Genomic DNA, 25,988 nt, shown 5'->3' with positions numbered 1-25,988 from the left:
TTTCTTTGTTGCCTAATGGCCAAAGATTTTTATATGTCTAATCCGTGTGCATTTCTTTTCTCGTGTCTGTATTATGTTTCAGGAGAGCCCCCTCATGATAGAATGCTTCAACTTCAGTAGCAATGGCAAACATGACCTAGTTGGGTAATTGTCCCCTTTTGTTACTCAACATGCTACCTGCACTCGCTGTATATGTGTTTCTGCACATTTTGCCTTTTTGGTTGTTTATTAGTTGTTAGCATGTAATGGTGCCTTAGAACATATGTCATTAATTCTAAAATTCAATTTTTTTTCTGATTAGATACCCTTTGTAATTTGACAGCAAGATAGTAAAATCAGTCGCCGATTTGGAAAACTTGTACCATAGTGGGAATGGTGAAAATTTCTTTGTTCCTGCCAGCAATGCACATGATTGTCATAGTATGGAGGTAATATTTTTTTTCTTTTGTAGAACCTCTGGAACTGTTATACTGTTTTAACCGAATTTTATTCTGACATGCAGGTATTGAAGAGCCAGGTATATGTGGAGAAATATCTTGAGAATAGTAGACATACTTTTATTGATTATATTTCTGCTGGGTGTCAATTGAATTTGATGGTAGCCATAGACTACACAGGTATGCACGGATGTGCTACTGCAAGCTGCCCTTGCTCAATTCCCATTCACTAATTTGTAACAGCACGCTTCCTATATTTTACTGTCAATGTTTATGCTTTATAGCTTCAAATGGAAACCCTCGGCTTCCAGATTCCTTGCATTATATTGACCCCTCCGGACGGCCAAATGCATATCAAAGAGTGGGCAACTGATTTATCATTCTAGTTTTGTATTCTGATGAACCATTGAGCACAAATTGATGTTAGGTTCTTCCATTGTTGTTTTTGTGGCAGGTAATACTGGAGATTGGGGATATACTACAGTACTATGACCCAGCTAAGCGTATCCCCTCTTGGGGCTATGGAGCAAGACCCATTGACGGTCCTGTTTCACACTGTTTTAACTTAAATGGCAGCACTTATCAGCCTGAGGTATCTTACATTATTTCAACTTAAATGACAGCACTTATCAACTTAAATGGTATCAGCACATCTTTTTTGGGTGGCTTCTTGAGATTTTAGCTTCCATTTATTCATAGCCTACCCATATCATCTTCCTCAGGTTGAGGGAATACAGGGAATTATGTCAGCTTATATCAGTGCGCTACGCAATGTATCATTGGCTGGTCCTACACTCTTTGGTCCTCTAATTAGCACCGCTACAGCAATAGCAAGCCAATCCCTTACAAGCAATCAACAGAAATACTTTATTCTATTAATAGTAACGGTATGTAATACCTCTAGGCCCATCTTTAAAAACTGCACCATGTTTTTCGTTCTTACCTGTTAATCTTTTGTCCAGGATGGTGTAGTGACTGATTTTCAGGAGACTATTGATGCAATCATAAAGGCATCCGATTTTCCTATGTCCATCGTTGTTGTTGGAGTTGGTGGGGCTGACTTCAAGGAAATGGAGGTAATTGGGCTGGACAAGTTTTCACAGTTTTATTTGTGTAAATTCATTTGTATATTTCCTTCTAGACATAAAAGTGGAATGCTGAAGTAACAGTTCTATACCAATTAGAAGGATCTACTACTGACATAACCCTAATAACTGAAAAGTAGATAAAATTAGACGACAATATTCTTCTCTGCTTTATTGAGAGGGGCTGGCCCCTTTATATAGTTGACAAGACTTGACCGACAAGCCTGTAAGTCTATTAAGTACTCTGATACGATCTCTAAAATGACTGGACATTTCCCTAACAAACTTGCTTAATCAACCAGGACTCTAGTTAAGCGCTAAGACTCCCTGTTTGATGGGCTGGCCCACATAACATCTCTCCCTTTATCGAAAAACAGCTCGTCCGCAAGCTTTAGCCTGTCAATTGACTGCCAGGGGACGTTGGGTGCCACAAGTTGTGGAGCTATCTTGGCCGTCGTCGCCAGCCTCGATAAATAAGATCCGCACACACTGGTGGCCCTGAAAATAGATCTCATTGCAGCTGAAGCAAATGCCTTGATGACTCAACTGGGGTGAAGCACCGAACCTACTGTGGCAGGGTTGGCTTTTGTTGAATCGGGAGGGGAAGAGAGGAGTACCTCCAGCACGTGTGTATATGTGTGTGGCGGCTCTGCTGGGAGCTGGATGGTTGGGTGCCTCCTTTCTAGGTCAGTCCCTCTACATGGGCTTGGGCCCTAAGGGAGAGGAGGCTAGGCTGGGCCCATACCGGTTCAACACTCCCCCTCAAGATGGGTGGTAGATATCTATCATTCCTATCTTGTCACATGGCAAGTTACACTCCTTTGTTCCCAGTCCCTTTGTCAAACAATCTGCAAACTGCCGCCCAGAGCTGACATGAGTAAGGTTGATGATCCCGGCATCGAGTTTCTCCTTAATGAAGAAGCGATCAATTTCCACATGCTTTGTCCTATCATGTTAAACTGGGTTATTAGCGATAGCTATAGCTGACTGATTGTCACAACACACCTTCAAGGGTCCCTTCCTCAGAAGTTTCAATTCGCTCAGCAGGTACTTCACCCAGAGCATCTCACACAACCCTTGAGACAATGCTCTATACTCAGCTTCTGCTGTTGATCTAGACACAACCGGCTGTTTCTTGCTTCTCAATGACACCAAATTTCCTCCTACAAACACGCAGTAGCCATCCACCTCAAGATGTCCACTCTTCCCAAACCACAACTCTTTACCCGAAGTCCCCTTCAAGTATATCAGGATTCTGTGCATAATATCAAGATGTCCACTCCTTGGTTCATGCATGTATTTGCTCACCACCCCCATAGCATACGTAATGTCAGACCTGGTATGACACAAGTACAACAACCTCCCAACCAATTTTTGATAATCTTCCTTATTGACTAGCTCTCCTGATTGTGCTGTCACTTGACGATTTTGTTCAATCGGAGTAGGGGCAGTACGACATCCCATCATGCCCATGTCACTCAAGAGATCCAAGATGTATTTTCGTTGGCACAAAGAGATTCCTTTCTCTGTCCGAGCCACTTCAATGCCAAGGAAGTATTTTAGGTTACCCAAATCCTTTACCTCAAACTCCTTGCTCAAACAGCCCTTCAATCTCTCTATTTCCTCCTTATCATCTCCAATGATGATAATGTCATCCACATAAACAACAAAAATGGTGATCTTCCGATCAGAGTGCTTGTAGAACATCGTATGGTCACCGTTACACTGACCATACCCCCTACCGCGGACAACACGTTTGAACCTATCAAACCATGCCCTTGGTGATTGCTTCAGTCCATACAAGGATTTCTTCAGCCTGCATACCTTCCCCGTAGTCTCTGAAGTACCAAAACCCGATGGTATCTCCATGTACACTTCTTCCTGCAACTCACCGTGCAAAAAGGCATTCTTGACATCTAATTGATGCAACATCCATCCAAAGTTTGCAGCACAAGAGACCAACATCCTTACTGTGCTCATCTTTGCCACGGGAGCAAATGTCTCATCATAGTCAATTCCATAAATTTGACTATATCCTCTCGCCACCAATCTGGCCTTATATCGTTCCACCTTCCCTTCAGGATTCTGCTTCATTGTATAGATCCATTTAGAGCATCTCCAACAGCAGTGCCAAAAAACGCGCGCGCGCGGTCAACTGCGTTTTTAGCGTGCGTGGGATGGAAACGCGCGCTCCATCGGAGGCGGGAAATTAGCGCGCGTTGCAAACGGTTGCACGCGCGCGGGAGAAAGCGGGCGGCTGATGGAGATATGTACCTAGGGTAGGGTCACATGCCTGACCTAAGTGTCCTACCTAAGGGTACCTCATTATTAGCTGGAGGGTCACCAAGAAGATTCCGACTGGATTGCCATGGCACCTAAAAAAAAGTCACTCGGTACAAAGTCACTCGGAAGATATTCCTCTTCACTCGACAACCAACTTTCACTCGGAAGATACTAGTCGACACAGAAGACCAGAAGCCACCTCCAGGGAGGCCAACGGGCAGGCGTTCAACTAATATTCATGAATAGCATTAATTACATATGTACATGATAACGTACACCTTTAATCCATATTGATCGAGCCCTTAGATGCTGAGGCCTTGATGAGGGGTAGCACACTCTATATAAGCCACCCTTCCCCTCTGGCACAAGGGTGCACAAGGGTTCACACCCCCTGTAACACACATTCCACACTGCAAGAGCTCTCGAGCACTGAGACGTAGGGCTATTACCTCTAAGAGAGGGGCCTGAACTCATGCATCTTGTGTACAAGCTTGCCGTAGCTAGGACTCTGCCCTCTCCATTCGTACCCTACACCTCTACTGTCAGGTTTATTCCCACGACAGTTGGCGCCCACCGTGGGGCAGGCGTCTAAGCGACTTACGGCAAGTTTGCATTTTTCACTCTCCGTCATGTCTTCCGGCTGCGATTCGTTCATGGACGGCGAGATCCGTTTCGGTGCGTTCATCTTCGTCGCCGATGGCTCGGCATGGCTTCAGGAAGCGCCACTCGACATCGAGGCGCTCCCGATCCGTGGAGCGACGCACTTCCGTGCAAGCTCCTTTGGCGTACTCCTTCGGCAGCCGTTGACTCCATTGTCGACCGTTCACTCTGCTGTTCGTCGTCACAAGTGATCCGGTCGCTCACGACTCCAGCGATGGGTGAAGCATGCGGTGGCTCGCCGGGCGTCATCTCCGTCGACTCCTCAGGTCGCTGCCATCGAGCCTGCTGTACCTCTTTGGGACCCGATCCACTCAGCATCAGATCAGTCTGATGTTCCTTCCGAGTGCGAGAGCTGCAATCCGGCAGCGGAGGTCTTCATGGCGGGTTCTTCGGAGAGCCCACTCGGGCTCGGTCGCGGCGAACACGAGGTCGGCGAACCGTCGACTGGACACAGCCGTCGTCGTCCCCAACTTCCAGTCGGCGTCACCGACAACTCTTCTCGAGCGGTCGACAGGACAACATTGAGGTATATCGTACTCTGTTACTTAATGTTGCAGCCGCAGCTAAGATAGCAAATTCTATTCAGCCATCAGATTCAGAGGCTGGTAGAGGCTTAGAGCAGATTCACACTTTGCTTCAAGCAGCGCAACAACAAAGTTCAGATGTATCGCAGTCGCTCAATAGGTTACACAACAATTCACCCAGAGCAGATACAGTCCGCTCAGTTTACAGTCCAGGGTCGCCCTGCGTCGCAGAGACGGGGGTTACCGAGAGAATCATCACAGAGACCAGGGGCGGAACCAGTTGCCTCCTCGTTATCACCGTGATGACCGCCGTCGGGTGCATTCTCCTCCACGGAGCGGTACGTATGTGTCTCGACACTACGATGACCGGCGCCCGTTCGGTGATGAGCGGGCTCCAGGATTTGATGCGAGAAATGAACTTGCGCAGAGAAGGATCGACCGGGGCAGAGCTCACAGAGATGGTTTAGACAGAGATCGTCCGAGTGGAAGTGGTACTGCAGTTTCCGGTCCCGAGTGTTTCAGCAGAGCAATCCGCTCTGCCGATATTCCCCCCAACTTCAGGTTGGCGGCTGGAATCAGCAAGTTCACAGGAGAATCCAAGCCCGAAACATGGCTTGATGACTACCGAGTGGCTGTGCAGATTGGCGGAGGCAATGGCAACCTCGCCATGAAGCACTTGCCTCTGATGTTGGATGGTTCGGCCAGGGCGTGGCTGAATCAGTTGGCTCCTGCTAGCATCTACTACTGGGAGGATCTCGCCCGAGTGTTTATCAAGACATTCGAAGGCACATGCAAGCGTCCAGCTGGTCTGTCCGAGCTGCAGCTTTGTGTGCAAAAATCAAACAAGTCATTGAGAGATTACATTCAGCGTCCACCCTTCATCACACGGTGGATAATGTTTCTGAGCACCCGACAGTCTGTGCCTTCAAAGCTGGCGTTGTTTTCGGCCAGATTGAAAGAATGCCAAGTCACTCGGCCAGATTGCATTGGATGTTGTTTTCGGCTCCGATAAGAACTTTCGCAAAAAGAAGCTGACGTTCGAGGTGGTGGACTTCCAGAGTGCATATCATGCCATTTTGGGTCGTCCCGCTTATGCTCGTTTCATGGCCCGACCATGTTACGTGTATCTGAAGATGAAGATGCCAGGGCCCAAAGGAGTCATCACTGTCTTAGGCAATCGGCAGAGAGCTGAAGAGTGCTTGCAACAAGGCTCAAAAAATGCAGATCAACAGATGGCTGTGGTCGAACTGGAAGAGTATCAGAAAAATGCCAACCCTACTGACCTGATGCGCTCCAAGTAGCCCGCTTCTGAGTCCTCTTTTCAGTCGGTAGGCGAGGTCAAACCAGTGAACATCCACCCGACGGATCCGAATGCTGCTCCGACCAACATATCCACAACACTCGACAGCAAATAGGAAGCCGAGCTCACCTAGTTCCTCCGTGAGAACTGGGACATCTTTGCATGGAAGCCTGTTGACATGCCGGGTGTATCCAGGGAGCTGGCTGAGCACCGCTTGAGAGTGGATCCGAAGGCAAGGCCTGTCAAGGAGCGTTTGCGACGGTCTGCAACTAAGAAGAGAAAAGCAATCGGTGAAGAGGTGGCGCGACTCTTGGAGGCCAAATTCATTCGCGAGGTCTACCACTCCGAGTGGCTTGCGAATGTCGTCATGGTTTCCAAGGACAAATCCCTTTGTATGTGTATCGACTTAAAAAACATTAATAAGGTCTGCCCGAAAGACCACTTCCCGCTCCCCCGCATTGATCAAATTGTCGATTCAACTTCGGAGTGTGAGCGTTTATCTTTTCTTGATGCTTATTCTGTCTACCATCAGATCCGTCTGTTTGGTCCAGACGAAATAAAAACGGCCTTCATCACCCCTTTCGGGTGTTTTTGTTATATCACCATGCCTTTTGGTCTGAAGAATGCCGGTGCAACTTTCATGCGTATGATCCAGAAGTGCCTGCTCGACCAAATCAGTCGGAACGTTGAAGCATACATGGATGATATTGTGGTCAAGTCACGCAAAGGTTCCGACTTGTTGACTGACCTGGCAGAGACATTCACCAATTTGAGGAAGTATGACATCAAGCTGAACCCAGCTAAGTGCACTTTCGGAGCCCCCGACGGCAAGTTACTCGGTTTCCTCTTTCTGAACGTGGGATCAACGTTAACCCCGAGAAGATCGGCGCCATCGTCCAGATGCAAAGCCCTGTGCGGGTGCACGATGTACAGAAGCTCACAGGCTGTCTGGCAGCATTGAGTCGGTTCATCTCTCGTCTCGGTGAGAAGACATTGCCTTTATACCGACTGATGAAAAAATCAGATGTGTTTGAGTGGAATGACGAAGCAGAAGTAGCGTTTGTAGAGCTCAAAGCCCTGCTTTCCACCCAGCCGGTGCCTGCTGCTCCGCACAGCAAAAAACCACTACTCTTATACATCACAACCACCAATCAGGTCGTCAGCACGGTTCTGATCGTCGAGAGAGAAGAAGAAGGCAAAGCCTACAAGGTCTAGCGCCCAGTCTATTACATCTCTGAAGTATTGACCCCTTCGAAGCAAAGGTACCCTTACCAGAAGCTTCCTTATGGAATATACTTGTCAGCAAAGAAGGCGGCACATTACTTTCAAGATCATTCTATAGCAGTCGTCACTGATGCCCCACTATCAGAGATTCTTCACAATCGAGACGCAACAGGTCGAGTGGCTAAATGGGCCATGGAGCTGCTATATTTGGACATCAAATTTGAGGCAAAGAAAGCCATCAAGTCTCAGGCCCTTGCTGATTTTATGGCCGAGTGGGTGGAACAACAGCAGCCAGCTCAGATTCACTCGGCACACTGGACTATGTTATTCGATGGCTCCAAAATGTTAAATGGGTCCGGTGCTGGTGTGGTGTTGGTGTCTCCAAAAGGCGACAAGCTTAATTATGTCCTCCAGATTCATTTCGATTCCTCCAACAATGAGGCTGAGTATGAAGCTCTCCTCTACGGGTTGCGTATGACCAAATATGAGTCGCCGTATACCATTAGGCGTCGGACGCCGAGTGAAAATGGCCAAAGATAACATTGATCGCTGCGAAGGTTGCCAATTCTATTCCAATCTGTGTCACAAGCCTGTGTCTGCCTTGAAGACCATTCCACTTGTCTGGCCGTTTGCTGTTTGGGGTCTGGATATGGTCGGCCCTTTCCGAACAGGTCAGAGTGGATTTACACGCTTGCTTGTTGCAATCGACAAGTTTACCAAATGGATTGAAGCCAAGCCAATAAAGAAGCTGGACTCACGCACCGCCATCAAGTTCATGAGAGACATAACATTTCGGTACGAAGTTCCTCACAGTATCATAACAGACAATGGCTCCAACTTCGATTCAGAAGAGTTAAGGCGTTTTTGCTCTGCTCAAGGCACTCGGGTGGATTATGCGTCCGTCGCACACCCCCAAACCAATGGACAAGCTAAGCGGGCAAACGGCCGTATCCTTCAAGGGCTGAAACCGCGACTCATGCGGGACCTGGAACATGCAGCTGGAGCCTGGGTAACTGAACTGCCGTCTGTCTTATGGGGCTTGAGTACAACCCCTAACCAATCGACTGGACGCACACCCTTCTTCCTGGTGTATGGAGCTGAAGGTGTCCTGCCGAGTGATATCCTTCACAACTCCCCTCATGTGGACTTGTACTCAGAAGCTGAAGCTGAACAGGCACGACAAGATGGAGTGGGTCTCTTGGAGGAAGAGCGCGAGATGGCCTTGATTCGGTCGACTGCATATCAAAAGGATCTTCGTCGCTTCCATGCGAGGCATGTCAGGAGTCGGGCGTTCCATGAAGGCGATCTGGTACTCCGGGTAGATCAACAAATACCTCACAAGTTAGCCCCTACGTGGGAGGAACCATTCGTCGTCACCAAGGTACTGAACAACGGAGCGTATCATCTCTACAACCGCAAGAAGAGAACCGATGAACCCCGAGCTTGGAATGCAGACCTGCTTCGACGTTTTTATGCTTGACAACTGGTTAGATTGATGTAATAAGAGAGTTTACTAAACAATGTTGCTTGTCGAAGTCATAACTTCTTCGATTTGTGTCGATTCCGATCGAGCAGTTTCTCACCCAAAACATTTTCCGAGTAAAGAGCAATCCTCTCACTCGGGGGCTTAGCTGCGAACATCTTTCGCCTAAGTTAAAAAAAACCCTTCCGAGTGAATAACAAACTATTCACTCGGATGCTTATCTGCGAACTAGTTTTCGCCTAAGTACAAAACGTACTCCGAGTGAAGAGCAATCCTCTCACTCGGGGGCTTAGCTGCGAACATGTTTCGACTAAGTTAAAAAACCCTTCCGAGTGAATAACAAACTATTCATTCGGATGCTTAGCTGCGAACCAGTTTTCGCCTAAGTACAAAACATACTCTGAGTGAAGAGCAATCCTCTCGCTCGGGGGCTTAGCTGCGAACATGTTTCGCCTAAGTTAAAAACCCTTCCGAGTGAATAAAAAATATTCACTCGGATGCTTAGCTGTGAACCAGTTTTCGCCTAAGTACATAATGTACTCTGAATGAAGAGCAATCCTATCACTCGGGGGCTTAGCTGTTTCGCCTAAGTTAAAAAACCCTTCCGAGTGAATGACAAACTATTCACTCGGATGCTTAGCTGCGAACCAGTTTTCGCCTAAGTACAAAACATACTCCGAGTGAAGAGCAATCCTCTCACTCGGGGGCCTAGCTGCGAACATGTTTCGCCTAAGTTAAAAAACCCTTCCGAGTGAATAACAACGTACTCACTCGGATGCTTAGCTGCGAACCAGTCTTCGCCTAAGTAGAACATAAACTCCGAGTGAAAGGCAATCCTTTCACCCGGGGGCTTAGCCGCGAGTAAATCGCCTAAGTTAAAAAAATACTTTTCCGAATGAATAGCAACCTATTCACTCGAGAAATTCAGAAATCAAGCAAATCTCAAATGCAGATAAATTCAAAGGAATTCAGCACGGATCAAAGTCATCCATGCAGACGGAAAGTACTCGGGTTCCACACCCGAACGAAGTTTTAACGGTACATAAACACTCGGCATACCGAGGCGAATTAAAGTTTTGGTAGTGACCGCAGTTCATCTCAAGGCTCCCCAGGACTTGCAGGCTCGACGAAGGTATGAAGATCGATCCCATCAGCAATGCGAGTCGTTGCACTGATGTAGGTCTCCATAAAATTTTCAAACTGGAGCTTCTTCGTATTCGCCACCTGGAGTGCCTTCAACTTGTCTTCTCTTGCCTCCTTACAATGGACTCTGACGAGTGAGAGGGTGACATCAGCTTCGCACCGCGCGGCAGACTTTTTCCACGCCCGCATCCTGTCGGGAATCTGACCCAGGCGGCTCATCACAGCTTCGAGATCAATCTGGAAAGTGTCTTCGGGCCATAAGTCCTTGTCAATTCTCCCCACAGCAGCTCGCAGCCGAGCAATATACCCCTGAACCTTAAGGAGGCGAGAGTTGAGACAAAACATGTCTACGGCCATAGCGTCCGGAACAGGCGTCTTGATGGGATCCAGATGCGGCTCCACCTCGAAAGTCTCCTTCTCGAAGTCCGGGCAGAATTCTGTGTGAGAAGAAAAACGAAGAATCAGCCACAATTCATTCGACGAAGTTCGTAAATATCCACTCGGTGAAGGAAACATACCAATAAGCGTCGCAAGCATCTCGGTCAGGAAGTCCTTCACAAACTTTTCCACGACGTTTCCCCTCTTCGCCATGGAATCAAGCTTTTTTCCCATTCAAGTCTTTCTTTCTTCAATTTCGCATTTTCATCCTCCAACTTACCACGTCCGCAAGCTTCTTCTCAGCAGCTTCGGACCTTTCTTTAAGCTTTGCAAGGACCTTGTCCTTGTCTTCAAGTGTCTTCTTCAAGGCCTCGAAATCATTGGTCTTCACCTCTAAATCCAGCTGAAGCTGGTTCTTTTCTGATTCCACCTTGGCGTACCTAGATCCAATCTCACAGGCTTTCTGAAAAACATCAAGGGAATAATTTAGTCGACACTAGTGTTTTTCTACTTCCGAGTGGAGAAATACAGTTTAGTCGACGCTACTAATTTTTCTACTTCCGAGTGGAGAAATACAGTTCATTCGACTAAATAGCGGCCCGCCGCACCCACTCAAGTTCTTAAGACTAATGCCCTTCGTAAATGATCAACATTAGTCTTGGGGACTACACCCAGTGGGTGCACTTATCGTGCCCCCACTGGATATGAAAACACTCGAACAGGTTCGTCTTGGCCGAGGCAAGAAAAAAACAAAAAAAACAGAGAGTGTTTTCCAATTAGACCCCTGCCGAGGCAAGCACTCAACAACGGTCTCGGGGACTACACCCAGTGGGTACACTCAGCGTGCCCCCACTGGATACAAAGCCACCCGACCAGGTCCGGCCTGGCCGAGTCAAAAAAGGAGAATAACTCTTCAAATCAGACCCCTGCCGATGCAAGCATTCGACAGCGGTCTCGCGGACTACACCCAGTGGGTTCACTCAGCGTGCCCCCACTGAAATGAAGACAAACTACCATACAACGTACCCCCAGTGGGTGTAAAAACAAGATTGACAAGATTCAATCGGAAAGCAAGATTGACAAGATTCAGTCGGAAATTAACTTACAGTTGCACTTACTCGGATGTTCGCTTGAAGCACCGAGCTGGCATCATATGCCAACTTACTAGCCTCGTACGCTTCTTTGGTCCTCTGCATCATCAGCCCAGCCTGGATCATAGCCTCTTTCGCGGCTCCAGTCTGATCCTCCGGAACATGTTGCATAGAATATGCAAGTATCGAAGGAGTCGGTATTGCATCAGTGATAACGCGAGTTGCCAGAGGAGGCGCAGTCGGCACAGTTGTTACGACAATCGATCCAGTCGGAGGAGCTGTAAGCAAAGCAGTCGAACTGGCTGGAGGAACACTCGACATGGGCGCTACAGGAGTGCCCTGACTCTGTTCCGCAGCCGTATGCTGCGTTCCAAGAGAATGACATCTAAGACTGTTAATCGACAACGTCGGTTAGTTCAGCCGACAGATTAAGTCTAGAAAACAGAGTAAGACAAATACTTATTATACCTGGTTGGGGAGCAGGCATGTCCACAGCGTCCAAGTCCATAGGATCTTCTTTGGCTCATACAGGTGTCGTCACCGAGGTAGCAGCTCTGGCAGGAAAATTTCACTCGGTCGTCAGAGATACAGAAAACCACAACGACAAAACAAAGAAAGAGACGAATACTCATGCTGAAGCAACTGGCACGACAATCCTCATGCGGGGTAGAGCCTTCTGAGGCTTGGGCACGTCAGGCTTAGGCTGCTTGGCGGCCTTCTTCGCAGAGTCTGTCGCAACAGCCCTGTCGCGCTTCACGTTCCTGCTGCTGAATGCCAAGGTCTTGCTCGGAGCAGCCGTTGGGTCGTGGCGTTGCTTGGACCGCTGTTCGGGGCACGGAGGAGACTGATTTTCTTCTTCACTGTCATCTGAGTCATCTTCACTCTCCTCGCTATCATCGGCGTAATCGCTGTCGATGCTGCCGCCTTCACTTTCCCCCCGATGTCAAACTGCTCCCCGTTGGGTACAGGAGAATGCAAGTTCGTCCACTCCTATCAGTCGGATAAATATTCAGTCACTCGACAGAGACATGAAAGCGATCGGAAAGGATACAACATACTAATTTCCGTGGTTTATTCTCAGCAGAATAAGGTGCAACTTGCTTGGATCCCACGGGATTGTCAGAAGGTCCGGTGATGCTCTTGATCCACTGACTATAGTTTCTTCCGAAACTTCCTCAGGATGCGACCGAGTGGAATCCCCAGGCCCCGAGTAGTGCCACATGGCGTGGTCCCTCGCCTGAAGGGGCTGGATGCGCCGGCCAAGGAATGTCTCAAGCAGATCCATTCCCGTCACTCCACTCCGGACCAAGTTGATCACCTCAGCTACCAACATCTCCACCTCGGCCTTCTCATCTTCGAATACATTGATCGATCTAGGGGAACTCGGACGATCCAAGGTGAAAGGAGGAAGGCCAGTCGACATGTTCGGAGACGCGACGTCATTGCAATAGAACCATGTCGACTGCCAATTTCGGACCGATTCAGGAAGGGTCATTTGGGGATAAGTACTCCTACCCCTTTTTTGAATCCCTAAACCGCCGTATAATTGGATAACATTGGTCCTACTGTCACCCGGGTTTGCTTTTTTCACCATCTGGGATCGCACAGAAAATATGTGCTTGAACAGCCCCCAGTGAGGAGGACAACCTAAGAAACACTCGCACAGTGTGATAACGCAGAGAGATACACAATGGTGTTTGGAGGGAGATGGTGAAGTTGTGCTCCGAAGTAATAGAAAAGCCGTGAATAAAAGAATGCAGAGGCAGAGAGAAACCTTGCTCGATGTGGGTCAGGAGAAGGACCCGTTCCCCTTCGCGGGGCTCCGGCTCAAGCTCTCCCTTCGGCAACCTCCAAGATTTTTCTGCCACCATCCCGTGCTCAACGAGCTCCAGGACGTCCTCCTTCTTGACGGTGGACGGGAGAAAATCCCCCTGAATCCACCCCGGCGGCAACGCAGTTCGGCTGCCTGTCTTCTTCGTCTTGCCGCCCTTCTTGGCGCGCTCGAGCTTGGAGGCCTTGCTCTTCGTCATGGTCGCAGCGGTGGAGACGAGCCCAAGCAAAGCCTGCGGAACGGAGGTGGAGAGGAGGCGAGGAAGAATCAAAGGAAGACGCGGCCTCAACCCTAGCGCCGGCTGGACTTATATAATCGCCCGAGTGAGTCGTTGACTGCCCCCCCGATCCCAGCCTATCCCGATAACAGAGGAGATGTGACGCGTGGCGATAATGGCGGCGCGATAATCGAGGCAGTTGCGTCATCACCGCACAGCGCGCGGAAACCGAAATTTCGAATCCCGTGAAATCCGGACCTGGCGAAGTGATCCGTCACATCCCAAGATCTCGTCAATCACTCGGAATAACTTCAAGCACTTAAATTCACTCGGGTATGCTTCGCAACAAAATCGATCAAGGAGAATGACGAAGATTTCAGTCGACACAAAGTTCTGTCAAACCCAGAAGAATGTCCAAGGTCAGTATGGCTCGACAGAATCCTCATCGACCCCTTCCTCACTCGAACCCCGATCCATTCGGGGGCTAATGATGGAGATATGTACCTAGGGTAGGGTCACAGGCCTGACCTAAGTGTCCTACCTAAGGATACCTCATTATTAGCTGGAGGGTCACCAAGAAGATTCCGACTGGATGGCCATGGCACCTAAAAAGTCACTCGGAAGATATTCCCCTTCACTCGACAACCAACTTTCACTCGGAAGATACCAGTCGACACAGAGGACCAGAAGCCACCTCCAGGAGGCCAACGGACAGGCGTTCAACTAATATTCATGAATAGCATTAATTACATATGATAACGTACACCTTTAATCCATATTGATCGAGCCCTTAGATGCTGAGGCCTTGATGAGGGGTAGCGCACTCTATATAAGCCACCCCTCCCCTCTGGCACAAGGGTTCGCACCCCTGTAACACACATTCCACACTACAAGAGCTCCCGAGCACTGAGACGTAGGGCTATTACCTCTAAGAGAGGGGCCTGAACTCATACATCTTGTGTACAAGCTTGCCGTAGCTAGGACTCTGCCCTCTCCATTCGTAACCTACACCTCTACTGTCAGGTTTATTCCCACGACAGCGGCCTAGATTTGGCGCACCGCTTTCGACGCGCCTATAAAATGCGGCGCTCGCCACGTGGCTGCCTATCGCCCTCAATACTGCCACGCGCGCTCTGGCGCTTCCTCGCCGCTGCCTCTGCCGCTCCGCCACCGAAGCGCCCCCATCGGGCCACCATGCCGCCGCGCCGCTGTGGATCTTCGGGCTACCGCGGCGTCCGCGAGCGACCCTCCGGCGCCTACTACGCCGAGATCCGGTCCGGCGACGTCCGCCTCGGCCTCGGCACGTTCGAGACCTCGCACGAGGCCACCGCGCGTACGACGCGGCGGCGTTGCGCCTAGGGAGGCCTCGCGCGCATATGAATTTTCAGGACGTCTACACGCGCGAGCAGGCGCAGGACCTCGCCCCTCCGCCTCGTCTGATAACAAACCAGGACCGTGAGGACCAACGTCGACGGCAGCGCCGCCTCCTCGTCGACGAGGAGGACGAGGGAGCCATGGCGGAGTGGCGCCGGCGCCACCCGGAGGACGTCGCCGCCGAGAACGCCTTCTGGGTGGAGAGGACGGCAAGGCGTCGCGAGGAGCGGGATGACAGGCGTCGGCGCAAAGCACTGGCCATATCGCAGTGCGAGGTCGTCAACAACGATGGGACGTCGTTCTTCGGGAGTGACGATGAACGTTGGGTTGAAATTCGGGAGTGACGATGAACGTTGGGACGTCGTTCTCCGAGGTTGATGATGATGATGATGAGGACGACAGGGAATAGGTTCTAGTAGTTGCACCGTAGTTTTTTATCTATCTATGCGATGTATCGTTTTATCTATGTATTGTGAAATATCTATGTATTGTTTTATCTATCTATCTATGAAATATCTATGTATATCTATGTATTGTGCGAGAGCGCGCGCGCTGCATTTTAGCGCGCCTGCTGGAGCTAGGCGCGCGCGCTGCATTTTACAGCGGCCGCTGGAGCCAGCGTTGGCCGCCGCGCCAAAATAGGCGAATGGTGCGCCACAAACTTATTTTTAGCGCGCCGCGCGTTGGGCGGCTGTTGGACATGCTCTTACAACTCACTGCTTTCTTTTCTGCCGGCAATGTGGTGAGCACCCTTGTCTTGTTTTTTTCCAGTGCTTTCAACTCTTCTATCATCGCTTCACGCCACTTCGGATCTTGCTTTGCAGCATTCCAATCCTTTGAAATTGACACAGTTTAAGGGAGACAACAAATGCCTTATATAAGGGTGGCAAAGCCTTAATAAGACACAAAATTGCCAATATCAAGATCATCACATGCATCATCCTCTGGTAGAGCCTTCCTTGCTACTTCACCCTTTATTGCCGCTTCACGTGTAGCCTTTCGCAATCCAATGGGCAGCCCCACTGTGTCAGATGAGCTTATCTTACTGTCTTGCTGCTCCCCTGCACTCTTGCCTCACTGCCTTGCTGCTTCCCCTGCACTCTTGCCTCACCGCCTTGCTGCTCTCCTTGCACGTGTGGTTGCCGTCGAGAGTACACCAGGCTGTTCGTCTGCCATCGATCCCGAACAGGAACCCGAAGAGCACCAATCTTAAGTCTATCAACAGTTGGCTCAACATGAACCTGCACACCATCATCAGTGAGAGTACTAACTGGAATTGTTCCCACTATTGATGGGACCTGAACTTGCATATCATTATCAGTGTTAGTGCCCACAGAATCACCCTGAGTATGAGACACATCCTTCTCCCCTTCTTGACCATCTTGCACATGATGTAGGTGGTCAAGCTCTGCAAACAGCAGACTGAGATCAGTCGGCACACCATAGAATGGCTCAGACTCCCTGAAGGTAACATCCATACTCACAAACCTGCGTTTTTCAGAGGGACACCAACATTTATACCCCTGCTGACTAGAAGAGTATCCCAAAAAGACACACTTTACTGCGCGAGGATCAAGTTTCCAACAGATGGTCGGTGATCACGAACAAAGCAAGTACAGCCAAATAGCTTTGGGGAAACAACAAACTTATTATCTCCAAGGAGCAACTCAGACGAAGATTTCATACCTAGTATCCTGGAAGGTGTCCGGTTGATCAGGTATGTGGCTGCATAACTGCTTCATCCGATAAGAACTTAGGCACATTCATGGTAAACATTAACGACCGAGCAACCTCAAGAATATGACAATTCTTCCTTTCAGCCACTCTATTCTACGGTGCGGTGTCCGGACATGAAGTTTGATAAAGAATCCCTTGTTCAGACATGAAAGCCCCAAAAATATTGTTCACATACTCTGTACCATTGTCAGTCCTGAGCACCTTGACCTGCATCTGAAACTGGTTCTTTACAAGAGCATGGAAGTTTTGAAAACAGCTAAACACCTCATCCTTGTGACACAACAAGTAAATCCAAGTCATACGAGAATAGCAGTCAATGAAGGTAACAAAATACTTCTTTCCGTTCATTGACACTGCTGGGCTAGTCCATACATCCGAATGAATAATCATAAAGGAGATATGCTCCTAAGCCCCCTACTCACATATGAGGCTCGTGTGTGTTTTGCATATTCGCAAGCATCACATGTCAACTTGCCCTTGCCTATTCCACACATAACATCCGGAAATATTCTACTCATCTTATCAAAAGATACATGACCCATCCTATAGTGATGGATCATCACCTGCTTCTCCTTGTCCTCCATGGTCGCAGCACACACCAAGTCCGGTTGCACCTCCTGGTCCATGTACCAGAGCCCCCTACGCCTGGTGCCAGTCCCAACCGCCTGTCTCGTCCGTCGCTCCTGAATCAAGCAACCGAACTTATCAAGAATCACAGGATAGTCTATTTGATCAATGAGAGCACTGAAAGAGACCAAATTGTCAGGAAAAGCTGGCACATGTAAAACTGACGATAAAGAGATGGTTGAAGTGCATTTGACTGTGTCAACTCCTACGACAGGCTGATTTGTACCATCGGCAGTTTGTATGGTGCCCTTGTGAGTAGGAGCATGTTTATGGTAAGACTCAAACACACAGGAATTACCCGCAACATGCTGAGATGCTCTAGAGTCTAGGACCCACTCTGAAGCACTCTCATTAGCAGTAAGAGATGCCTTTGTCGGATTACCTTCATCAGTGGAGGCCCAGTGAGCAAAATCTCCATAGGCAGCCTCATCAACTCCCTCACCTTGTGACGTCCCGGTGTCCCTTTCAACTACCATATGAGCACTCTGACCCCTGAATTTCCTGAGTAGCCACCTCTGCCCCTAGAAAGTTGACCCCCTGAGTTCCCCGGGTATCGGCCTCTGCCTCGAGTATACCTGCCTCTGCAAGTTCTCCCTCTGTTGTATCCCCTGCCTCTACCACGAGTTGGACATTCCCTCTTCCAATGACCTACCTCCCCACAGATATTACATTTGTTGGGATCTCCCCACTCCATGCGCTCAGTGACTGCAAATGTCGAAGCCGGCACAGCCTTCACACCTGCATGCTCAAGAGATAGCCTCACCTCCTCTTGAGACATTGCTGCAATAGTCTCCTCAATAGTTGGTAGGAGAGGTTGGTGCATCAGGGATGCCCCCTGCCATGAAAGCAACCTCCGAGCCCTTCCAACAGTTTCAGCACACGCCTGCGTGCAATCCACTTGCGCCCTGATTCGATGCAAACCGCATCATAAAGTTCTAGAGGAGGCTGGGCTCTGGGCCCATACCGGTTCAACAGCTTTGGAGTGCCAACGACAGAACGTGTGCTAGCGGTGCTGGTGGGGAAGGTGTCGGAGTTGAGTTGACCGCAGTAGGATTGGAGGGGCACAAGACCCTTGGGGGGTTGGTGTGGTGAGGGAAATGCCGCTCGGTAACGACCTTGCCGAGGTTTCCTTGGGGATTTGGGTCTAGGGCTTGAGGATTTTGGATTTGCAGAGAGGTAGAGGAGACATGGAGACGAAGAAGAACAGAGGAGAACAAAATGTCTCTTTTCATTAGCTGAAGGAAACATAGTAGCCCCGCATTATATATCCTGGCGTTACACGCCATCGGGCCTGAAGGTTAACACAACCCAGCACACAAGAACCCCCAAGTTTCATTTAAATCTTCCCGCCGTCCTCACCACTTGGTGGCTTCTCTGGAATACGTTTCTGAGGTTGTGCTGCCCCCCCCCCCCCCTCGCGCCGCACAGAACCAGCATGTCCGCATGCAGGTGACACGCACAGTGTCATAATCTTCCCAGGTGGCGGAAGCTCCAGGCGAACTGGACCATTTGATCAACACCTGCAAGAGAGAAGCATTGCCCTTCTTAACCAAACGCCCGTCCAATATTGTTTCTGGTAGGAGCATATTATTGTATCTATCAAGTAAAGGAGGATCAGGCAAGTTAGTGAACACAGGAGTATGAGCATAAATGAGTTTTGAGTTGTGAAACATGGAAAACTGGACGCACCAAACTGGTTGCTGGTAATTCCAGTCTGCAGGCAGCAAGTCCAATCCTTTCCAGAATCTTATATGGTCCAAAGAATTTCATAGCAAAGGGCTGGAGTTTCAGAAACACATAATCTCGCACAGAAAATTCCCTGAGTGATCTGTTTTTATCAGCATCAGACTTCATTTTGGTTTGAGCTCTATTTAAGTGTTGATGTAAAAATTCAGAGTAATGCTGTTCTTGCAACCATTTGTCAAGATGCACATGCTCAGTATGTAAGGCTTGAGGAAATGTACCTAAGTTAGGCTTATGTCTATAGAGAACTTTGAAAGGAGTGGAACCCAGAGAGGAGTGAAAGGTGGAGTTGTACCAGAATTCAGCCTGAGGCAACCAACTAGGCCACTGTTTAGGTGCATCTTATACTGCACATGTAAGTACGTACTGTTTAGGTGCATCTGATACTGCACATCTAAGTACATCTCCAAGCACTGATTAAGTGTAGGCAGAGAGGGAGACGTACTCAGCAGGCAGCAGCTCGTGATAGTGTGTGTGCTGCGGCGTGAGGGGGCACACTCGTGCCCTCCTTCTACGTCATCAGAGGCACTTGATAAAAATATATATCATTCCCATCTTGTGACACGCTACACTGCATTCTTTGGTTCCCAGCCTTCTTTGATCAAGAATCTGTCAATTTCCACATGTTTGGTTCTATAATGTTGAACTGGGTTGTTTGCTACATTAATTGCCAACTTGTTGTCGCACAGTACATTCATACAACTGGTCTATAATATCTTCAGCTCTTCTAATAGATTCCTTGTCCATAACAACTCACACAATCCCTGAGACATGGCTTTGTTTCCCAGGAGGACCCTTCAAGTATCTCAAGATTCTATACACTTCCTCAAGATGTTCACTTCTAGGCTCATGCATATATTTGCTGACAACACTTATGCAGATGCAATGTCTGGTCGTGTATGACACAAGTACAACAATCTTCCCACCAATCGCTGATATTTTCCTTTATCAACCAGATCACCTGATTGGGGAGTCACTTATGGTTGAGTCGACCAAGATCTTTAAGTTCAAAGGCCTTACTCAGACATCCATTTAACCTTGCTATCTCTACGTCGTCATCACCTGTGATGATGATTTCATCAACATAAACTCATCATCTTTCCTTTGGAGTGTATAAAACAATGTATGGTCACCATCGCATTGTCCATACCCCATGTCACACACCACCCGTCTAAACTTGTCAAACCAAGCTCTTGGAGACCGCTTCAGACCGTAAAGGGTTTTCTTTAGCAGTTCAAAAGAAGGGCTTTCTTTAGCCTGCATACGTTGCCAACAGTCTCAGAAGTTGAGAACCCAGGTGGAATCTCCATGTATACCTCCTCCTTCAAATCCCCATGCAAGAAGGCATTCTTCACATCAAGTTGGTGTAAAGGCCATGCAAAATTTGCTGATCGGTGTTAGGAATAAGCAACTTGTATTCCCATGAGGCCATAGGCCGATATATATACATGTATAGGTGATGGACTATATGCAGGAAACCCCCTATATATTGGGATAAATACAAAAGGGTACATGACTTATATTATAACTCTAACACCCCGCCTCAAACTCATAGTGGATGAACAACACTGAGTTTGGAGAGATAAAAGCCATGTTGTGCTCTAGTCTGGGCCTTCATCAGGAAATCCGCCAACTGTAACTCGAAAGGCACATACTGAAGAGCAACAACCTGATCCTGCACAGCAGCGCGCACATAGAAAGCATCAACACCAATATGCTTGGTGAGCTCATGCTTCACAGGATCGCGCGCAATGCTAACAGCACCTGTACTGTCGGATAAGAGCAGAGTCGGTGTAGTGACAGAAACACCAAAATCCTGAAGTAACCACCGTAACCAAGTCACCTCTGCCGTCAAAAGAGCCATCGCTCGCAACTCAGCCTCTGCACTCGAATGGGAAACTGCAATCTGTTTCTTTGTCTTCCAGGCAATGAGAGAACCACCAAGAAAAACACAGTTAGTAGAAAGTGAACGGCGATCTGAAGGATCACTAGCCCACGTAGCATCCGAATAGGCCTGAAGCTGTAAAGAACTGGAGCGAGGAAAGAATAGACGGTGAGAGATCGTGCCCCTAAGATATCGGAGAACACAGAGGAGATGACTATAGTGAACCGATGTGGGAGCAGAGACGAACTGACTCAGAATATGAACCGGATAAGAGATATTCGGACGAGTGACAACTAGATAAACAAGACTGCCAACAAGATGACGATAACGTGTCGGGTCAGGCAGGGGATCACCATCAGTAGCAGAGAGGTGAACATTGAGCTCCATAGGAGTCTCAACAATGCGCTCATCAGTAAGAGCAGCACGAGCAAGAAGATCCTGGATATACTTTTCCTGGGATATAAAGAAGCCATCAGAGGTAGAAGAGACTTCAATGTTGATCTCACACTGAATTAGCTCACGAGAGAGAGGTTTTGCGCAACGAACTTGCATAGCTGCTTTTCCGGTTGTGTTTCCTTTTATTCCTCGGTGGTGATCGCTCGTGCCGCGGCTCTAGCGCTCTTACAGGATCGTGCCATCCCGCGATCGAGTGCCAGGTCCATGGCGGCCTAGAATCGCTCCACAGATCGCACATGAACGCGTCTTGCAGAGGCTCTGAACTAACCTGACGAGAGAGAGGGAGAGAAACTAACTTATCCTAACTAACCAGCGAAACTGTCGGACTGTCGAAACTGACGGAGCTGAACTGCAACGACCATCGACAGTCCGCTCGTCTCTGACGGAACTGAAAACTAGCTTATTTGTGCAACAAACTCCCCCTAAGCTAGGTTGCCTGGTACTTGATGATTCCCACACGATCGCGCATCTCCTGAAACTGGGTTCGTCCGAGGGCTTTCGTGAGGATGTCGGCGAGTTGATCGCCGGTGCGTACGTACTGGACGTCGATGCTGCCGTCTTCGACACACTGACGAATGAAGTGGTAGCGCAGCTCGATGTGTTTGCTCTTGTCATGGAAGACAGGGTTTTTGCTCAGTGCAATTGCAGATTTGTTGTCGATGCAGAGCTTGGTGGCACCATTGTCGCGCCCGAACAGCTCTCCGATCAGCCGCCTGAGCCAGATACCCTGGCACGCCGCTCCTGCCGCGGCGACGTACTCTGCCTCGCAAGAGGAGAGCGCCACGATCTTCTGCTTTGCTGACTGCCATGACACCGGGCTCCCGTCGAGGAAGAAGATGGTCCCGCTGGTGCTCTTGCGGTCGTCCACATCTCCCCCAAGATCAGAGTCGCTGTAGCCAACAAGCTCGGCGCCATGCGCCTGCTGGGAGTAGCAACAACCCAACCTCTGTGTACCGGCGATGTACCTCAATATCTGCTTCACGGCGGCCCAGTGCTCGCTGGTCGGCGTCTCCATGAACCTGCTCACGTACCCGACGACATAGGTGATGTCGGGGCGCGTGTGGGTGAGGTAGCGTAGGCTCCCGACCACGCTTTTGTAGTACTCCTGCCTGAGCTTGAGACGCGGTTGCATCGGCTCAGCTACGGGATGGCAGTCGGTCATACCGGCCTTCTCCAGCAGCTTCCCGGCGTACGAGAGCTGCGCGATGACGATGCGGCCTGGCTTCTGTTCTACTTTGATCCCCAGATAGTAGCTCAGCATCCCCAGGTCGCTCATCTTGAACAGGGCCATCATTTCCCTCTTGAAGTCGGTGATCGCCGTCGTGGAAGCTCCGGTGACGATCAGATCATCCACGTACACGCCTACAATGAGCCGGACTCCATTGCTGGCGCGCGTGTAGATTGCATGCTCTGAGGGGCACTTCTCGAAACCAAGTGCGTTGAGGCTGCTGTCTAGCTTTGCGTACCATGCCCTCGGCTCTTGGCGCAAGCCGTAGAGAGCTTTGTGCAGCCGTAGCACCTTGCTTGTTGCGCCTGCCTGTTCGAATCCCGGGGGGCTGCACCACATACACCTCCTCCTCAAGCTCGCCGTTGAGGAAGGCGGACTTGACGTTCAGGTGGTGTACCTCCCATCCCTCCTGGGCTGCCACCGCCAGCAGCACGCGCACGGAGTCGAGGCGAGCTACTGGAGCGAATACCTCTTCGAAATCGATGCCGGCGCGCTGCACAAAACCCTTGGCGACGAGGCGTGCTTTGTGCTTGATCACTTCCTCGACGGCGTTCCTCTTCTCCTTGAAGACCCACTTCAGGCCGATGGGTCGGTGTCCTGCCGGGAGGTCGCAGAGGGACCAGGTTTCGTTGGCTTCGATGCAGGCCATTTCTTCCACCATCGCCGCTTGCCACGCCGCATGGGGTTTAGCTTCAGCAAACGTCGCCGGTTCTCGTTCGGGCAGAAGGAGAAGTTGCTCCGCCTTGACAGGTTGGCTCGCGCCATCGGCGAGCACCTCGTCCAGGCGGCGGAAGCGGTGGATGGCGTCCGGGTCGTCATCGTCATCGTACATGTCCGCATCAAATGGTGGCGGCGTGGCGAACTGCACATCCTGCCTGGGTGAACTGTCGGGGGAAGCAGGTCCTGTTCCTAACGAGCTCCCCGCTTCAGTGATAGGGGCCACATGTGTCGGTTTAGGTGTGTCCGGTTCACCTCCGGCGGCGGCAGGTGCGTGTGTCCCTCGTGCTGGGGAAGTTGCCGGCGTGGCCGCGTCCTCTCGGGGGCCACCATAGGATGTGAAGTCGACGACGAAGGTGCCGCCCGTTGTCGCGGCCTCGTTGCTCCAGTCCCAGCTCGCGTCCTCGTCGAACACGATTTCGCGGGACACATGTACCCGGCGCGTGGCCGGATCATACACCCTGTACGCCTTAGTGCCAGGTTCGTACCCGATGAGTACCATCGGGGTGCTGCGATCATCGAGCTTCTTGAGCCCTGGGCGCGCGCTCTTGACGTGTGCCACGCACCCGAAGACGCGTAGGTGGCTCACCTCAGGTTTCTTGCCATGCCAAGCTTCGTAGGGTGTTGCGCCGTCCACGCTCCGCGTGAATGCTCGGTTTAGGAGATAGACGGCTGAGGTGACCGCCTCCCCCCAGAAGTAATCCGGCAGGCCCTTTGCCTTCATCATGCTCCTTGCCATGCCCACCATCGTTTGGTTGCTCCTTTCGACCACGCCGTTCTGTTGTGGCGAGTATGGCGCCGTGTGATAACGCTGGACTCCGGTGGACGCGAAGTGCTCTGCCAGTGTCGTGGACGTGAATTCCCCGCCGCGGTCCGTGCGCAGCGTGCCCAGCTTGCGTCGTGCATCTATTTCAGCACGCGCTTGGAACTTCTTGATCGCCGATGCCGCTTCGTCTTTGGTTGTCAAGAGGGTCAGCCACGTATAGCGGCTTTGATCGTCCACCAGCAGGAGGAAATAGCGCCGGCCTCCAGGAGTCGCCGGCGTGATGGCCCCGCAGAGATCTACGTGCACCAGATCGAGCGGTGATTCCGCCCTGTACTTTGCTGTCTGAGGGAACGGTGTGCGGCGTTGTTTGCCGGCTAGGCACGCCTGGCACAGCTCGCCGGTGTGCTCTATGCCGGGAAGCCCTCGCACCAGTCCTCCCCGCGCCATCCTCTGCAGCGCGTCAACGTGCAGGTGTTGTCCAAAGCGGTCATGCCAGCGCCATGACGCACTGTCCGCCCGTGCCGCGAGGCAGACAGGGCGCACGGGTTGGATGCAGAGTTTGTACTGGCGGTTTTGCGATCGCCTCACGCTGACGATGAGGGCGCCGCGTCGATCGTGGACGGTGAGGACGCCACGGTGGACCTTGATGTCGCAGCCGTTCTCGTCCAGCTGGCCGAGGCTCACCACACTGCTCCTGAGCTTGGGGATGTAATAGACATCCATTAGTGCGCGCTGAACTCCCCCGTCGATGGTGAACGCAACGGTGCCGCGCCCTTGAATCTGAACCACCGATCCATCTCCGAAGCGCACGGATCCTGTGATTGCCGTGTCGAGCTCGGTGAAGGTCGCGTGATCACCGGTCATGTGGTTAGACGCACCGGTGTCTAGGTACCACACCGGATCGTGGGCGGCGCCGTGTCCGGCGGGGTTGATGTTGGCCTGCTCCTCGTTGAGGAAGACTGCGCCCTGTGGTGGATCATCGTGACCCTGGGTCCGCGGCGCCACCTTCGCGGGGAACGCGAGCTCAACCACCTTGGCGAGCAGAAGCTGCGGATCGGCCTCTTCGTCTGCTTTGACGAGAAGGGCCTCCTCTTCCCTCTTCTTCTTCCTACAGTCCCGGGCCCAGTGGCCCTTGAAACCGCAGTAACGACATTTCTCTTTGTCGCCACCGCTCTTGTCGGGGTAGTCTCCCCCGCGCCTGCCTCCGCGAGCGCCCGCTCGGCTGCCTCTGCGACCACGGCCACCGCCCCTCTGGCGGTTGTTGTCGCTCCCTGACGACGCGCCTTGATCGCCGGCGTGTGAGCGGGCCTGCCACTCCTCCCATGTGAGGAGTAGACGCCCGCCCTGACCACCGGTGCCTGTCGGTACATCATCCAGTCCCTCTTGCACGATGCGCAGTCTGCCGGTGACCTCGTCCAGGGAGAGTTCGCTGATGTCCAGAAGTGTTTCGATCGCAATCGCCACCTAAGCAAACTGCGGTGGTACGACACGAAGGAACTTTGCCACGACCTTCGATTCCTCCAGGGTGTCACCGAGCGCGCGCATGCCGGAGACGATGCCGGACAGGCGGAGCGAGAAGTCGTCGATGGTTTCTCCGTCGCGGAATGCGATGCCCTCGAAGTCGCGACAGAGCTTTTGTGTGATGGCCTTGCGCACCCGTGTGGCGTCGAGGCGTTGCGTTGCGATGGCGTCCCACGCCTCCTTGGCGTTCTCCTTCTCACCGACGGCGAGGAGTACATCCGTGGATAGACCACGGAGTATTGTGATCATGGCGTTGCGCTCGTCGTGGTAGGGGGCGT

At 50.8% G+C, this 25,988-nt stretch overlaps 1 protein-coding gene across 4 annotated transcripts in view; it reads left to right on the top strand.

Annotated features, from left to right (window-relative positions):
• LOC123402654 (protein BONZAI 1) overlaps positions 1–25,988 on the top strand; it is a 56,587-nt gene that overhangs the window by 22,799 nt on the left and 7,800 nt on the right. For all 4 annotated transcript variants that reach the window (XM_045096587.1, XM_045096585.1, XM_045096586.1 and 1 more), the window contains 7 exons: positions 83–144; positions 323–428; positions 503–617; positions 722–798; positions 892–1,029; positions 1,160–1,324; positions 1,400–1,513. In XM_045096587.1, coding sequence (XP_044952522.1) covers positions 83–144; positions 323–428; positions 503–617; positions 722–798; positions 892–1,029; positions 1,160–1,324; positions 1,400–1,513 — 777 coding nt within the window. The remainder of the gene's footprint in view (positions 1–82; positions 145–322; positions 429–502; positions 618–721; positions 799–891; positions 1,030–1,159; positions 1,325–1,399; positions 1,514–25,988) is intronic.

This window comes from Hordeum vulgare, chromosome 6H (assembly GCF_904849725.1).
Source record: "Hordeum vulgare subsp. vulgare chromosome 6H, MorexV3_pseudomolecules_assembly, whole genome shotgun sequence".
NCBI lineage: Eukaryota > Viridiplantae > Streptophyta > Magnoliopsida > Poales > Poaceae > Hordeum > Hordeum vulgare.
This window is presented reverse-complemented; position numbering and strand designations above follow the sequence as displayed.